The sequence below is a fragment of the Pseudonaja textilis genome, chromosome 3 (genome assembly GCF_049901715.1).
Source record: "Pseudonaja textilis isolate UNSWEBS1 chromosome 3, rPseTex1.2, whole genome shotgun sequence".
Classification (NCBI taxonomy): domain Eukaryota; kingdom Metazoa; phylum Chordata; class Lepidosauria; order Squamata; family Elapidae; genus Pseudonaja; species Pseudonaja textilis.
This window is the reverse complement of record NC_141992.1, coordinates 158,790,580-158,809,401: the sequence shown is the minus strand read 5'-3', so window position 1 is coordinate 158,809,401 and position 18,822 is coordinate 158,790,580. Positions and strand designations below refer to the sequence as shown.

General features: G+C 34.3%; 1 protein-coding gene across 1 annotated transcript in view; it reads right to left on the bottom strand.

Annotated features, from left to right (window-relative positions):
* Positions 1 to 18,822, bottom strand: part of ASXL3 (ASXL transcriptional regulator 3) — a 132,494-nt gene that overhangs the window by 11,229 nt on the left and 102,443 nt on the right. Inside the window, exons 9-11 of the mRNA XM_026699217.2 lie at positions 5,595 to 5,691; positions 4,639 to 4,744; positions 65 to 1,979 (exon numbers count right to left, since the gene is read on the bottom strand). Of these exons, the coding sequence (XP_026555002.2) occupies positions 65 to 1,979; positions 4,639 to 4,744; positions 5,595 to 5,691 (2,118 nt within the window). The remainder of the gene's footprint in view (positions 1 to 64; positions 1,980 to 4,638; positions 4,745 to 5,594; positions 5,692 to 18,822) is intronic.

Here is an 18,822-nt window from a genome sequence, read left to right as displayed (position 1 = left end):
GTTTCCAGTGTTTCTTGACTTAGATAAAATACAGTCCAGGTAACATGTAAGTTTCTCAATTTACCTTTAAGGGTGGGACTTTGGGCTCTTCTCTAGGTGGTGGTTCTCTTTCAGATGAATTTGTTGATGAATTACGATGGGACTGATCATCTTCAATTCTAGCTCTCTTCTCTTTACAGATTCCAAAACTGTGATGTTCAGCTGTTTTCCTCTTTGGAATCTCCAGGTCTCTGCTTTCATTTCTTACTTCAGGTGACTTGGTAACTTCACTTGATTTTGAAGAATAGGAACTTTCAAACCGATTCTGTACAGCCCCTTGAAGTTTGTGAGACTTATTTCTGCCAATTTCTAAAGAAGACATTGAGGTATATAACTTGTCATGAGATTTAGAAGGGAGAGATTCAATATTTTTGCATTCTGCCACTTCTGTTAAGACAGATACTTCCAGTTGAGAGACTGCACTTTTATTTTCAGATCGTTGGTGGCTACTATGATTTTTCATTTTTATCACTTCTGGAGAAGAGCTTTCTGCAAGAGAAGAAGTGAAACAGTTCTCTATTTCAGTTTGTGACCTACAGGTTTGATTAGTAAGATTTCTGGACTGGGATCCTTCTGCTATTGAAGGTTCAGATATGATAGCTTTCATAGCATCAGGTATACCTTGAAATGAATTTTGTTGTGATGGAATATTATCTTCTTGTGGAATATTAGGAATGCCACAGGTTTCTTCTTTCAGAGATGACAAGGATTCTTCAGACAAACACAACGATTTTCTTTGCTGAATAAATCTTTCACTCACTGGTGAATTGGAAAGTGGAGATGCTTCTGAAGGTAACAGTAAACTATTTGAATGAGATGTTTCAGAAGCTAAAAGAACAGAAGACACTGAAGATGTTTCAGATGTCAAGGGCAAATCAGACATCGGGGAAGTTTCTGATGGTAAAGGTAAATTAGAAACTGGTGATGCCTCTGAAGTTAGGGGCAAATTTGACAACAGAGATGCTTCTGATGTTACAGGTGAGGCTGGCAGTGGAGATATTTCAGACATTAAAGATGTATTCAGATTATCATCTACAGATTTTTGTTGAGCATCAGTTTCAGTGTTTTCAGTGCAAGACATGTCTGATGAGCACACAGTTTCAAGAGACACTGGTGTAGAAGGTTCCTCTGAAGTCGATTGGGTGTCACCTCCAGGAGATGCAATACTGGCAGATGGTTCTTCTGGGCTTTCAGCAGAAAAAGATGTTTCAGAAATACAGGCATTTTCAGAGGACAGTTCATCAGGGTCACTCTGCAATTCCATATGTACTGCAACACCACCAGTGAATAAGGAACCGTTAAGGACAGGGGAATATTTTCCATGAGGACTAAGTTCTTTTACTGATTCCAAATCTTTTTCTTCCGCATTACTAACAGAATTTGAGGAAGAAGCAGATTGTGAAGGTGATAAACTGTTTTCTATCTGATCTGTTATGACTGGCATTTCTTCCTGGGGATACTCCAATCTTTCCTCTTCTTTGATTTCAACATGAGATAATGGACTTAATACATCATTCATCACAACACAGGATTCAGAACTCCCTGTAAGTGGTAATGGATCTGTTTCCTCATTTGTACCAACTGAACTAACTGGTTGTTCTGAATTCATGTGTTCTTTTTGGTTCTCTTCCTGACATTCACAAATACTTGTCTCAACTTCCTCAGCAATCTCTTCTTGAATAATGGATTCTTCCGGAATCAAAATGTCTTCTGTTTCTGCCATTAGATCCTTGGAAGGAACATGTTCCATGTTGCAAAGTGCCTGACAGAAATCTCTCTCTGGCAAGGGTGGCGATTGGTTGCTCTTTTCTTCATGGTCATCAAAAGAAGGCTCTCTTGAAGGACCAGGCAAATCCGAAGAACCAGAGAGGGATTTATTATCATCTTCATTATTTTGTACTGATGTAAGCTTCCTTGATTCTTCCACTGACATCCCCAACCTAGTCAGAGATCACAGTTAAATTACATAATCATATTTCAATAAACATATATCAGAAAAACAGCTAAAGAATTTCATTCTATGCTACAAACATATAATTTCTAAGGAAATCAAATATACAAAATTCCTGATCTAGAAAAAGTATATTTGACTAATAAAATAAAATTTAAATGTACTTATATAAAAACATTTTTGTCATTTACTTACAGGTATTGACATTTCAGTGATATATACTAAACTAAAGCCAGGGCAAAGAGATATTAGCTTGCTCTAGCATCCAGTCTTCAATGCTATCATAGAAAATCTATCCACTAGTGGACTGCAGAGTGTGTTAAAAGTCTGTCATCTCTGGCCATTTCTCCACTAGCAGTTTACAGCATATTCTAGAGTCATCCAACCATTATTGTGCCAAAAGGACAGTAACGGGGACAGATTCTATACCACCTCAGTGATAGCTGGATGATGCCATGAAGGTATTATAAATCCCTAAAGAGGAAAAGGGGTTTACCACAAATTTTGCTATTTTTAACTTCTTCCACTGGTGGTTTTTTTTTTTTTACGTCAGTCTACTGCTAGAAAATATTTTTGCCTTATCTAACTATTCTGTCACTATAAATTTAGCATTTGGGATACACAATATTTTTCGATTTGAGGGGGACTTTAATGACATGCCAGAACCTCACTTTTAAAAAGTAGATGTGGCCAAAAATGGATTCATTGAAATTTGAACACAACTAATATGATTATTCATTTAACATTTATTTCTCTTTTATGTTCTCCTATTATGTACAAGTGAAGTGTTCTTTGAGTAAAGCTCTACTTTATGGCTACATCCATGTAGTTTTCTTGGTAAAAGTGCTGATGTGTTTTGGCAATGCTTTCTAGAAACAAAATTTAACAGGATTTCTTTCTGAGCATTTATGTATGAAATTATACTGTCTGATATAATATGCAATATTTGGATTTGTTATGAGGGAAAAGTAATCTCACAGTGTTATGTAATTTTCTTGAAAATATTTATATATTAATTTAAAGCTCTTCAGATGAGCTGAACTACAATTCTAGTCAGCCCCAACTAGTCCAATTTCATATTAGGGATAATAGGAGAAGACTACATGAGATAAAAGATGGATTAAACAAGAGAAAGCACAATAGCCTTGTTTTTCTTAGAATGAGAAGACACTATGTAAAATTGGTAAGTACAGACACTGTAATCTCTACTTATTTTAAGTGCTAGTGTGTCAAAAATGAACAAAATTGGGGTCATTGAGTCCTTTGAGAAAGAGCTAGGAGATAGCTATTTTGAAAAAGTAGAAGTGATATACATTCTGGAAAAGATGTCTGCATGGATTTCCAAACTCTGAAGTGGGAAATTATATTGCAAAAGTTTTTGCATTAACCTGGATACGTGTGTTTTTTTTAAAGGCCTAGGAAAAATATTTTTCATATCAGAATTATGAAATCTTTGTCTATGAAACCAGAAAATACCTTTATGATTTGCAGAAATACTGAATTATACTATTGCAATAATGTAATCAATCCTGTATACAATATTTATAACAAAAAAAACCCTTTTAGATAGAGCTTCTTTTGAAAGCTTTTAAAGATTTTTTCAAAAATAAAATTATATAAACTGGTAGTCATCAAGTTATGGTAATTGTTAAGTGGGTCCCTATGTGACTGCATCTGATTTTACAACTTTTTGTGCAGCAGTTCTTAACTGAATGCTGCAGTTGTTAAACAAACTCCATAGTCATTAAACAAACACAGCAGTCATTAAGTGACCCCACTCTACCCAATGGGTGTATTTTACTGGAAGCCATAAGTGAATGCTAGTTTACTGCAAAAAAAGGTCATAGATCATGGTCATGTGATAACAGGAAGCTGCAAATGGCTGTAAACCTGGCCAGTTGCCACGTGTCCAAAATAACTGTGAGGCCTCCAGCTGTCAGAACTTTGAAACTGAGCCATAAATAGCTCTGAGCAGGTTCAAACAGGTTGTAATTTTCAACGGTTGCTTAGCGACCAGTTGTAAGTTGAGGGCTATCTGTATAAAGGAACTAAAATGAATACAATTTGTTAATATAATTTATATGATTTCCTGCGGTGAATTTGAGAATATGACATACTGTACATGTCTAATGTAACTGTTTTTTATTTGATTAGAAAATAATTTCATCTGATTAAATGATTAAACATTTAATATTGAATGTCTGTGCATATAATAGCTTAATACTTGTTTATGAAAGAATCAAGAGTGTTACCCTGAAGTTTTTTTCAAATAAAAATATTCTTCAACTGGGTGTTTTTTTTTTTGTATTTCTATAAAATATAATATATACATTTCTATGCAATATAACACACAAACATACATTATTTTTATTTACTCAATCAATACCCTAGTAAAGGATTTCATGAGGGAAAAACAAGTACTAAAATAATTTTGTGTGACTATATTTACCTAATTTTATTATTTTTGATTCCTTCTGAAGATTCAAAAAGGATGTGTTTTACCTATTCATATTCAGCCTGTGTTATATTGTCTCTATTTGAATTTAATGTTTAGAATATTTGGGGAATGGTTTGGTGAAATTGTAGATTACTTTTAGTGGTTAAAATGAAAGGCAAATGTATCTGTTAACAGCTATGCACATACTTACTTTTCTCCATAAAATCTTTCAAAGAACTTCTCTTTCCAGGGTTCTGTTTTCTTTTCCTTTTCAATTTCTTGCCTGATGCGCAACTGCATCTCAGGTGTAAATTCTCCTAAAAGAAACAAGAAATGGAAGGTCCAAATAATTAATCTAGGTGTGCAGCTGAGTTATGTGTAGTGCAGGAATTTCTTCAGGTGACCCCTTATATAAATGCTGTGCTAAAGTTGTTGGCCAACTGTGCTCTAAGGTTTCAAAACTTGGACAAGTGTCAAATATTTTTTGCACATCCAGAAGCACGATCAACATTGCTTTCCTAACTTCATGCAATTCCTGTGCTCTGCTAGCGGCTGCTTGAGAAACCTTCATCTTTGGGCAGCAGCTTTTCATGAGGCATGGATGATTGAAGTTTTCCCCTATTGCAAATAGTAGTTCAATATTCAATCCAAAATTTGAATCCAAACTTCAAAATTCAATACAAAATTAATTTGAGAGAAACCTATGCTAAAATGGTACTTGTAATGCTGTTTTTAGTATTTCTAGAGTGTATTGGTGGGATTTAGTCACATGCATTTAGGTTTCCAAAGCTGACACTGATGAAAATGCTTGTTCATATTGTAAGTGAAAGTACCCAATGGTAATCTATTGTGAGATATAAGAGACAGATGTGCTTAACAGAACTGGAAGATGATCTAATGTATATTGTTTTGAAATCTTGCCACTTTACATATTATCAATTTCATTTCTTAGTTTTCTATCCCGCCTTTCCTCCAGGAGCTCAAGGCAGAGTTATAGCACTCTGTCCCCAATTTTCCCCCACAACAACTGTGCAAGGTACATTGGATTGAGTGAGAATAAAATATTAAAAGTATTAAAATGAATGTTTTCTTGGCTGTGACATGATGGGATCTCTTTATGGAGGGAAAAACACTATTGGTTAAATCTAGTAACAAGTAGAAAATTACCTTCTGCCAATCGCTGTTTCCACCCTTGTGCTGCATATGCAAAGAATTCATTATTTAGAGCGGAACTACTGAGGCGCAAAACTCCATCACTTCCCATCTAGAAAATAAGCCGATGGTAGCAGAAGACACTGTCAGAGATTGCTTCAACTAAGAGTACATAAGAAGAGAGCTCCAATCATGTGAAATGGGGAAGGATAGAAAGTAGGAATAACATAGGGAATAATTTGCTAATATTAAATAGCATTTTCATTATAGTCATCAAATTAAATGCAAGTGGCCTAATCCAACATCAGTGTGCCTATAATAATGTTCTGTTGATTATGATACTGGAATCCTATGCATGTTTACGTGAAAATGGTTAAGTCCGTTCTGTTCAATGGGGCTAATTTTCAAATAATGATGCAATTTTGTTTATGATCTAATAGCAAATCAAATAATTTTTTTTGAGATGGAACAAACAATAGCAACATTGGAAACATTAATGTTCAACATTTCTCATCTCTGCAAAAAAGAGTACATTTTTGATGATGATATTTCAGTGACTAGCAAGAAATTATTAGAGCAACAGTATGTCCAAGCTTCATGCAAAATTAAGAAATAAGTAGACTAATGCATTATTTCACAGAACTGCAATGGATAGAATTCAAAATCACTAAAACAATATACTACTAGGATTCTGTGACCCTTCCTTCAATCAGGCTTCTAATGATGACATGAGACGAATGAAGTACCATGGATGACTTGAAGTGGAGATAGATACATTAAGAGCGTAGCCAACCTTTTTCTTGGTAGCTGAGGGCTTACATTTTTTGGATCTTGAAGTCTACAGTGTGCATTCACAATATTATGTTAGAGTTTGCAGAATGAATATCAAACTAGGTATGGTTAAGAAAAACCAAAATAAGAAATGGCAGTTTTAGCTTCTAGCTTCCTTCATTTATCTTAATCTCTTTTTAGATTAAGAGTTGGAAGTCAGATAACATTTTACACTAGAAACGTCTGAAACATGAAAGTATCCATTTTTCACCAAGTAAAGTTCCATGCTTCTTATGATCTAATTTAAATACAGTCAATGAAATATATTGTTTTCAAAAGGAATAAGAATAAAGGAAAAATGTGTCAGTTAAAGTACTTGTTATGAGCTTCTTGTAAGAATTCTACTCAGGATCAGTCACTACATCAGAATGTTTTAAATCTTTAGAGCATGTATTGTATAAATTAAAGAATTAAAGAAAATGAAAGGAAGAGAAAACTAAAAATTTCTAAGTACACACTTAATTCAATAGTCTATCTTACAAAGAAGGTACAATTAACCATGAAAATTAAATTATTTGGAGGAACATGCCAATAAAGTACTTTTGAAATACACTATTAATTTTTACGGTTCTCAAGAAATGCTACCTAATCGAAGCAATACTTTAATGAGCCAGAACGACAATTGTTTTTATTTGCTTCTTCTTTTGGGTTTGGAATTCTGATTTTGTCCAATTAAACACAATGAAATTACTATTTGCCAGGCATGCACTTTCTGAGGAACTTGCACCAAAAAGATTCATTTAAAAAAAAAACATATTTAAAAGGAGAAGCATATTTGATAGAATCCACCAGTTATTTTCATAAGCCAAGAAAATATCAAATCTTAGTAAATATTAACTTTTTGTAATTGAAATACATATTATACCATGTAAACATTCATTTTATAAAACTTCAAATCTTTATGATTTCCTAAAAGAATATACTATTTTACAGTTGATCAATTTTTCCTGTATAGCTAATACCTTAAGAAGCATTCAACCAGTTAAATCTATTATCTGTTTGACTCCCTGCAGCTCAATCCAATATTACCATTACTGTTTTATAAAGCTATTGCTTAACCTTTCTACATAATTGATAAGCAGAAATATTTCTCAAATAAAAGATTCAGTTATTATAGGTTGTAATTCTATAGTTAATATAAGCTGTATTACTGTAGACATTACATTATTTGATTATACTACAATAATAAAGCTTTAGCTTTATAACATCAAAGGCTTACTGTACTAAATTAACATTTTATAATCCAATATTGATTTTCTATTTTAAAGGACAGTATTAAAGTATTATTGGCTTTTTGAAATTTGTGAGAAAAAGATTATTTTAGAAACTTTCTTGCTGACATTTAAGAAGAAAGTGCCATGAAAAAAATGATTATGTTTTTTTTTTAGAAATGTAATAATCATTTTATTGTTCTATATTTAAGACAGTCTATAAAATGAAGCTGAATGTTTACCATTCCATCACTTATCAGTATGGTCAAATCTCATAGGAGTCTGTTTTTCAATGTGTAAAATGTGACTCCATTTCATATCCAAATGTGGCCACTACAATTTTGACTTTAACCCAATGTATCTTTTGAAGCATGAAGAAATCTGGAGTCTGAGATCTTGGCTTTTCTTACTATTAAATTATATGAATTAAGCACACCATCAAAGAAAGCTTGAGACTTAATTTTATTAGGGCATTGGTCGTAACCCTGACAGAAAGCTTGTGGCAGTCAGAAAAATATGTAATAAGTGCTAACAAATTAATAGAAAAATGTTCAGAGCCAAAAATCCACGCACTGTAAGTAATTTAAAAAGGTCACTGAAAACTGCTCCATAAATTACATTCCAGTAGAAATAACAACATACCCAAATATTTCAACTAAGCAACTTTCCTAAAAGATACACTTTTCTACAAAGAAATTTAGCAGTTAGGTAAGCTTCCTTAACTAAATATGTGTATGCGACTGGTATAAATGCATACTATATGGTCACCAGTGGTGGGATTATTATTTTTTTTACTACCGGTTCTGTGGGCATGGCTTGGTGGGCGTGGCAGGGGAAGGATACTGTAAAATCTTGTCAAAGGTAGTATTTGCCGGTTCTCTGAACTACTCAAAATTTCCACTACTGGTTCTCTAGAACTGGTCAGACCCTGCTGAATACCACCTCTGATGGTCACCCTTGGCACCATGAAATATCAGAGAAACAAATACAGGCTGGAGAGTCTTTTAGGTTCAAACTCAGAATAGACTCTTTTATTTTTCTGCAATGGAAAAATTAACATTCTTAAATTTTCCTATTTTTTCATAGTAATAGGGGTTTAAAGATCCTGGTGCATACCGTAATATCAGCTATCATACAGGGATGCATCAATGCTTAAACAAATTGTACGCAATGCCAAAACTTCTTCAAAATATGTGCAAGAAAATGACTGAAGTTATTTTTCAACATGGTGCATGCATGCTGGATGAGTTGACAATATGGATTACCATTAGAGTTCCAGATGAACCTTGCCTTAGCCACCTGAATGAATTTTATTTGAGAAAATCAAGTGAAATGCACACACAAAAAATAATATACATTTTTGTGGAAAGGGGTTTAACTATATTTATATATTTTACATTCTGTATGGGGAATGAAATGAAACATTGTTTTCCAAGTGAAAATATTTGTATTGATAATATATACTGTCAGTTTATGGAATGTATGGGTAGAAAAGTATGTAGCTTAGTGGAATATATATATTAGTTATACATGTCATGATAAACATATTTCAGTAATTTCATCTTCCTCTGACTATAACTAAATGAAATTGAGGAAATATTGGGCCATATATTACCAAATGTATGTTGCAACAGAGAACTAAATGAATATGCATCAAAATATTAAACTACAGAATCATCAGAATGTACAGAGATTGGCATAGCAACTATGCAATAGCACAGGTTTAAAACTAATTTTGAAAATTCAAAAAGTGCTTACACACTAAGCACTTTTCATATACTAAGCCACAGTGCATATGAACTTGATGTTCAGGTATATAACCAATGAAGCTAAATACTGTAGCATAAAATGAATGTGTGATTGTTACAACACTTATTCAAAATGTTATTCATGGCCAGTGAATTGATAGGTGAAATTTACTGAATCAGGTCATTAAACTATTTAGATCAACATTGTCTACTCTGAGTGACTCCTCTCTGGTGAGATTTACTGACATTTGCTGCCTTAAATATTTTCTTTGAGGTCTTGAATTAAGGGCATTCTGCTTATAAATCTGTGTTTGTCCTAAATTATAATCCCCAAACCGCAACTGAATAATGCTGTTCTTGTGACACAATTGTAAGGTAACCTAGTTTTATATTCTATCTTTATATACAGAGGTTGTGTAAACAAATCCCAGTGTGCTAAAGACTAGAAAGTATGTAAACAGTGTGTCTAAGAAAAACTGCAGGGAATGTATCTTCCCAAGAGAAGGAAAAGAAAATTGGACTGCAAACCAATTTCTTAAATGTAACAGCCGCAATTCAGAAAAGTACAAGCAAAGGATTCATTAGCTTACTGGAAGAACAGGTTATTATTTGCAACAAGCAAAGGAAGAGGGAGTAGGGAGAATTGCAGAAATAAAGAAAATAAAGCTTTTTTCTGCATATTTTGGATTGCATCCAACAGCTTAAAATAATTTTTCATTATAGTAACTGAGATATTTTTATTAGAAAGGGATATAAATAAATCTTCTCTATTACCAAACCATAAAAGTATTTAAAAAGTTGACACCTCATTTTTCTAATAGAAATTTGCGCATTAATCATGTCATAGACTCTTTTTTGGAAACCATAACATCTATCCATTATATTAACTGGTACTATGGCAAACTAAAAATATACCAATTTTATTTCTAAATTTAGACTCTATAATCAAGACCTTTTTTTGCTTTACTAGCTGAAAGCAATATCCCAATAGACAATACCTTACCGGACAAGGGTTAGAGACAGAAACTGATGGGCAACCCATTCCTCAACTTTCTCATCTTGCCTTAAGTGTCACCAGGGTAAAAAAGATGAAGAACTGTTATTTTAGGTTGTGTTAGATCAAGAATGGCTATTGATCCTGGGAGAACATGTGAGAAGCCTCTGGAAATCAAAACTGGGAGCACAGTATTTAGGATAAGAAATCTAATATCAAATGATTGGGGAAGTAATAGATCACATATATGGAATGATATAAACCATTTTGGAAGAGCACAAGAGATGAAACATATATCACTGAGTATATTACAAGAAATACAAGAGTCAACTAAGGATTTTTTTAAATTTTCCATTAGCAGATAATTAATTTAGGTGAGTTCTTCATTGCTGGGTGGAACGTTCCATGGACTTTAATGGGAAAGTCAGCACCCCTTTCATTAATTGACTTAATTCATCTCTGAATATTTCAACAAATTTGGGAAAAAGAAATGGCAGATCAAAATTTAGAAGGATAATAAATGTTTTAGAATGGCAGTCAGGCCAGAAATACTTTTTTTTTTTTTTAATATAGAGTTGTGTCTGATAAGAAAAATAGATCCAAGAATTTCCCTCCTATTATTCCATGGCTTATAAACGCCTGTGTTTAGAAAGAATTTGGGGCAATAAGGAACCTCTGGATCTTCTTGGTCTTCTAAAGGTCAGAGATATAGAAAAATGGCAAAAAATAAGATCACATGTTTTCCTATTTATTTCATTACAGAACTTTGATCTGGAAGGGTTAGTTATGCTTTAATTTGTTAAGTTTATAGGCTAACTTTTCACCAGGAGCTCAGCATAGATAGTTGTCTTATTTATTTTGATAGCTTCAGCTTATGTACTTTTCAAGGACAGTTTGCTTTGGGCACAATATTTTATATGATAGCAGCTAGGAATCCATAAATGCCTTGGTCTATACACTGAGTTTAGCTTAAAAATATCACCTGTGGTTTTTGAACTGAAATTGAAATGCTTTATCACAGAACATGGGACTAAAAAATTGGCTTGCTCATTCATTCATTCATTTTCTGCCTTTCTGTCGATAGGTACTCAATTTGATTTTGTCTATAATGTACTCTTTGTAATCCTCTGTATTAGATTGGAATTCTGGAATTACAGGTAATATTGCTGGACAGAGGTTGCTAGGTAGTCCCCATTTAACAAGAACTTTGGGTTGGCATAAGTGAACCAAAATGGAGAGGGGGGGAGGAAGGGAGGGAGGGGGAGAGAGAGAGAGAGAGAGACAGAGAGAGACAGATAGACAGACAGACAGACAGACAGACAGACATGGAGAGAGAGACAGAGGGTTTTGTCATTCAGTAACCCAATGTTTGTTAAGAGGCATATTTTTGCCATAAACCAATAGTAAATGCTGGTTTCTAGCAAAATTGTGGTCATGAGATTGCAGGTTGCTGTAGATAGCCATAAATGTGGGCTGACTGATGAATGCCTAAAATACAGTCACGTGTCTATAGGGAGGTAGGCATCAGAACTTTGAACCTGGGTCACAAATAGCTTTTTTGGGAATCCATCGTAACATCAAACATCAAGTTACTGATCATAAATGGAGGACTACTTGTAATGGAAAAACACCAAAATACACTAGAGGGGAAGAGAGCAACCTGCAGAAAGAGAAATTACACCAGATTTGCTTCAGAAATTGTCTGAGCAACTGGATAATAAGTAAGTTGCATAACTTGATACTAAATTGACAGCATATGAAAAAATGGTGAAAGATTTGTAAAGAAGAAAGAGAATGAATAAATTGGTATGATGAAAATCTCTGTAAAACTAGTGTCTAGAGAAGTAAACAAATTAATGACAAAGTGGAAATATTGGGGAGTAAAAGAAAAGTTATAGCCACCTCATTAGTTTGGTTGAAGGACTGGGTGAAGTTAACTAATAAAAGAATATTATTTCTAGAAGGCCACGACTTACAAAGGGGGTGGCACGCATTCTTATGGGATATAGGGAAAACCAGTCAAAAATATTTTCATAGACATTTAATTAGAGACGCGCTACTAACAATTTGGAAGAAAATTCAGAAAAAACATTACATAAAAATACCAATATGGATTTCAACAATGGAGGCGATGATTTACCCAAACAATTTGGAAATTACTAAAATGATTAAATATAAAGACTTATTGGACTCACAAGGAAATTTGAAATCGAGGCAGGAAATTCAGGACCAGGGACTAAAAATTGATCAATGAGTTTATCTTCAGATTCAAAGTAGGTACAAACAAGATAAGAAAGAATTTGGAATTAACAACAAACTTCAACAATTAGATAAGATTTTATTAGGACCGGACAAAAAAAGCATAACAAAATTTTACAATTATTTACTAGAAACAGAATTAGAAGAAGAAATTGTAAAAGGGAATATGATTGCGTGGAGTCGGAATGTAGGACATAGTATTACACTAGCAGAATGGGAAAAAGTTTGGGGCAGGAATAATAAGATCACAAAATCGGTAGCATACAAGGAAAATCTTTATAAAATGTTTTATAGATGGCATCTCCCTCCTTCGAGGCTAGCGAAGATGCACCCCAACATGAGTCCGTATTGTTGGAAATGTAAGAAAAAAGAAGGAACCTTTTTCCATATGTGGTGGACATGCACAGAAACCCAAAATTATTGGAAGAAAATCCAAACTTGGTTGGAAGAAATTACAAAAGAGCAGATCGAGTATAAACCAGAGTCCTTCCTACTAGGGATCTTTGACAAACAAATTTCCAAAAAGCTAAATATATAACAATACATATATTAACTGCGGCCAGATTAGCCTTTGCACAATACTGGAAACAACATCAAATTCCACCAGATGAAGTGATTATTGATAAAATTTCAAAATGCGCAGAAATGGACAAACTGACTCTGGCACTAAAAAACAAAGATACTTCACAATATTATGATAGTTGGAATTGTTGGTATAATTGGATTAATCATAGATAAATTATATATCATAAGGCATAAGAGGAAAGTTTTAACTGATAATAATGAGATAGTGATATATGTATACAATAGGTGTATATATGACATAAATCAAAGGCTATATAAAAAAAAAAGATCTTGCAAACTGTAAAATAAATAAGAATGTTTTTAATTTTCCTTCTTTCTTTTTCTTTCTTTTTCCTTTCTTTTCGATCTTTTCTTTCCTTTCTTTTCTACTTTCTTTTTTTTTTCCTTCATTTATTTGTATATGTATTGTTCGCTGTTTTTAACTGTTAAAACTAATAAATTGTTTTATCAAAAAAAAGAAAAGTTATAGTCAGAAACTTGGAAGGGAATTAGATAATCTGACTGTATTAGAATTGAGAGAGAAGGAATTTGTTTGAGAATTTAGAGCAATCCCAGAAGATTCTGGTGAAGATAATAGAGAAAAGCTTATTAAATAAAATCTTAGAAAATTTTTTGGATTGGGGTGAGGGAGTATACAAAGGCAGAGAGTGATAAAATTTGTGAGAATAAGAAATGATTTAAAGGATGTCTGGGTGCACTTTATCAGGAAAAAAACAAGGAATCAAGTTGTCATGGTTCCAAATAATGTTCCCAGCCAATTCAAGACTCTGAGGCCTTAGCTTTCTCAAAAATCCTGTTTACTGGGTATATCATATTAACATAGTCAGAGGTGAAGCCAACATTGAATAATTCCTGTATTTTTGGTATAATTAAAGAATATATATTGTCTATTGACACATATTAGAAGGTGTGATCTCTTCTTCCGGTTTGCAGGGTTCGGCGGCAGGCAGGAATCTGCGATCATGCACGATTTCTGCCTGGGCTTGCCCCTGGAACGCCCCGAGCCAGCTGGCTTCAGGGCTAAGCCATCCCATAGAGGTGGTGAAAAGTGGGGAGATCCCAGCAGGGTCGAGGAAAGCCACATCTTTCCTCCTCAGCTGACTAAACTCCCTTTCCCGAAGGCGGTAAGAGCAGCAGTCAGAAATGGCCACCTCAAAGAAGCACTCATCCAGAAAAAAAGTGCAGGAGGATGTTAAGAAGTGAAAGTTTTGGCTGACTGAGATAAGAAGCAACAACTAAGGTATCCTGGAATTTAAATCTTATAAAAGATACATCGCTCCCAAAGAAGACTCGGAAGCAGCAAATGAAAGTGAAAAGGGAAAGTTTTTTTTCCCCACTCTCCTTCATGTTGACAGTGAAGAGAGATGAATGAGAAATCGGAAAAATCCGCTTTGGCACCAGTAGGTAATTAAACTGGAAATATAATTAAATGCCAAGGCGACAATAAAGATTTCTGAACACTAAAAAATTCTTTTTTTGCTATAAGTGGGAGGGAGAGAAAAAGAATAAGGGCAGGATTTGGAAGGAGGACTCTGCCTGTAACTCAAAAGAATTTAAAGTTAAATCTTAATAAGACTTCTAAAAGATACATTTTAACTGGAACTTTGCAACTTTCTCCCCAGGAAGAGAAAGTGAAAAAAGAAGAAAGTGTTAAAAGAAACAGCTTGTGTGTATTTGGATTGCTTGGTGACTTTGGGACTTCTGGAAATTATATTTGAATGACTAAAAACAATTGGGTGGTTGTTTAAAAAAATTCTACAATGGCATCACTTGTGGATGAACTGAAAATGGAATTTAAAAAATATAAAGAAGAGGAACAAGAATGGAAGGGCTCTTTTGGCTCCATTTTTCAATTCTTAGAAATGGCGATCCGTACCTACGATAACTACAAGAAAAGATTGCGCAACAAGAAGATTGGGACAAAGAAGAAGCCATCTTTAATGAACAAGTAACTTTACCTGGGGAAGAAAGGGGAAAGGGGGGAAAGAGAATGGAGAATTTAAGACCTAAAAAAACAACCAAAAAAGGGAAAAATAAGGTGAAAAGTGGATATAATGTCAGAAAGCAACAGGAAAGGGGAACACAGAAGAGGGAAATAGAGGTGGAGAGACAAGGGGGTAAAAAGGGGAGAGAGAAGAAGCAAGGGAGGAAGGAAGGGAAGAGAAGTACAAAGGTTTGGAGCAAGATGTAAAGAAACAGGACTTATTCAGAGATAATTGGTGAAAATTTAAGTGAAAAAGTGATTCTGCAAAGGTCCATAAGATCGTATTGTTATATTTGTATTAGAAATAATGTTAGAAAATTGGAAACAACATATGATTAAAAAGTGGGATAAAATAGTCAGTGTAATTTAGTGAAACTTTTGTGAACAAAATAAATGAAATGAAATAAATGAGAGAATTGAATTAGGAAGGAATGGGAACATTTTAATTACTCAATGTTTTATAAAATGTAAGTGAAGTGGGGGGGAAGTAACTATGGAAAGTTTATAAGTGTTCCCATAGAAGCATGATATCTATTTGAAAAGTAATGTGTAAAATGTTTAAGATTTAAATGAATATTAATATTAATGATAGAATTGAATTGGTATGGATTGTTGTTTTAATTATATTATATATTTATAATTTTTTCTTTTTTAAAAATACAGTGTGTAGTTTTAGAATGTACCAAGCAGAATCCGAACGGATTCTGATATAAAGATATAAAGGCATCATACTCCAATCAGTGATTACAGGAAAAATTTTGTTTAATGAGAAAAGATAATAGACAGCTAAAATAGGACAGACAAAGAATATTAGTATAATGATCTGAATTGAGATGAAATAAATAAAATAAAATAAAATAAAGAAACTTAAAAGAGGGGAGAAGCTATATAGAAAATGTAGAATGGTAATAAGATATGGAATGGTATATAAAAATGACCATGAACTTGAATTTGTGTCTGTACGAAGAGATGTAATCCGGGATCAAGCTGCTTTGAGAAAAGATGTTTTATGTTTTTATGGTTTATGTCTGTTTTTAAAAATCAAAAAAAAGAAAGAAGGTGTGATCTTTATCTTTAAACAGTAGATGTTTTGACTGAATTCTGTCCAAAAGGCAAGGAAATTTCCAATAAAATAAAATTTAAAGAAGAATTGGAGAGATTAAAATCTATCAGTACAGACTCTAAAAGAAAACTGAAATTAGGTACTACAAATATCTTTTTTTAAAAAAATTGGCTTGTTGTGGATTACAAATGCTTTCGGTGGAATATAAATGGAGCACATTTTCCTCAAAAGAGAAATTAAAATTAAATGTGGAATTGTTTTGTATGTAAATCCCCAACTAAAAGCAGAACTTGGTAGATTTGTTAGACTGGAAGTTAATATGCCTGGAACTAAAATTTTGACATTGGGAATTTATGTGCCAAATGAGGACAAAGTATTGTTTTACAAATGGAGAAACTAATATATGTTGCTTCTGAAAATTAGTATTTGATGGAGGATTGGAATGGAGTGATCTCCCCACAACTGGACAGAACTTCTCAGAAAAGATATTAAAACCAATCAAAGCAAGTTATCAAAGTTTTCTTTGATTTGATGGACAATTTAGGCTGGTTAATATATGGAGATAGAAAAATGGCAATTCAAAAAATTATGCCTACTTTTCTGAAAGATAGATTCTTTTAAAGAACAGACGTGATTTGGATTTCAAAGAAATTGGCTAATAATGTATACCCACAAAGGAACAAGGTTTGATTTTAATAAGAAGCTATAGGCTCATATCATTATTGAGTTATAAGTACTTCACAGCAATTCTAGCTGACAAACTGAAAATAATTTTGCAAAAATTTATTCATAAGGATCAACGTGGTTTTTTATCTAAAAGTCATTTAAAGGACTACCATGTTTCTCAGAAAATAAGGCTGGGCCTTATTTTTATTTTTTTTTTGACCTCTGAAAAAATGGCTAGGCCATCTTTTCGGGGATGACTTAATTTCCCCCCTATGTGCAATCTCGGCTAGAGCACCCTGCGGGCAACCACGCCTCACCACCAGCCGCTCCTAATGGCCGATCATGGCAGAGCGCAGAGAGCTCCCTACCCCTGCCAAGTGCCTTTGCTGCAGACCTAAGTATGGTGCTGGCTGCAGGCCGGGTCAGTGGGGGGGCGACTGCGGTGTGAATGTTGGCCTCAGTGGCAGTGGGCACTTTGCCTCGCAGGACCTTCATCGGCCGCTGCTATTGCTTCGTCCACCACTGCAGCTTTCCTTTCTGCCTTCGACGTGGCTCATGCCGCATTCAGAGTGCTGCCATTGGGCAAGACGCAGAGCCCGGAGTCCCTGCTGGACATCATGGCCCTTCCAGTGGGTGGAGGAGAAGTGGCCCTTCCAGTGGGTGGAGGAATGGTTTGAGTGCATCCTGGAGCCTGTGCAGCGCCACACTGTGTACTGGTCCTTCCCCTGCAGCGAGAGAGAGAGATCAAGGATTCCTCCGCCAGCAGCATTTCAGCTGCTTCTCGGGTGAGGAAACTGCCTCAGTAGCTTCCACGGTTCTCGCTGGCAGTGGCTCCTCACTTGCCAGTGCCGTCTCCAATAACAGTGGAGGAAGTAGAGGGACAGAACCCACTGCTGAAGAGAACCGTCTGCCCTCCTGCAGGGGCATCACTTTGTTTGATGGCGGCTGCATCAACAAGCTTCCCAGAGGATTCCCTTGCTGATTCATTCATTCATTCATTCATTCATTCATTCATTCATTCATTCATTCTTCTAAGGGGGTGCTAAGGGTCTGTAAGATGATTCCCTTTCTCTTATGTCTGCCCGTGGGCTGCTCCTAACGGCAAGTTCCCCCCTGCCCTTCCCCCCATTTCGCATGCTTTAAAAAGGCCTAAATTTTAGGGGTGGGGCTTAATTTCACCTCATGCCTATAAAACATGCTGGGCCTTCCTATTGGGGGGCGTATTGTTGGAGAAACATGGTATGTTTATAAATTTGTTGGATATTTTGGAGTATCTTGAGAACATAATAAAAAACTATCTGTACTGATCTTCTAAGATGCAGAAAACAATTGGAATTAGTCTGTGAATAATGCAGGGATGTTCATTGTCCTTTCTCTTCTTTGATTCTTGAAATACTGAATAGAAATATAAGACAAGATGAGGGAATTGTGGGAGTAAAGATTTTAAAAGAAACTTACATTTTTCAGATGAATTGGAGTTGGTTATGAAAGATCCTTTAAAGGAAAATAAAATATTAAAGGCAAATTAAAAGATTTCGTGCATTAGTAGGATTCAAGATTAATAAACAAAATAGGAAGATGTTAACAAGAAATGTGAAATTGGAAGATCAAACAGAATTGATGAATAAAATGGACTTTAAGATTGACAGGAAGGTAAAATATCTGAGTATCACTATGACAAATATGAATTGCATGTTATTTCAAAAAAACTATGTTAAGACATGGAATGAAGTTAAAAAGATAGTTTAAGATGGGGAAAATTCCAACTGTCATTGCTGGAAAGAATTCCTGTAATAAAAATGAATGTCTTCCCTAGAATGATGTTTTTGTTTCAGACAATATCTGACAACTGATGCATCATTTAAACAGTGGCAGAAAGATATAACTAAATTTGTGTGGCAG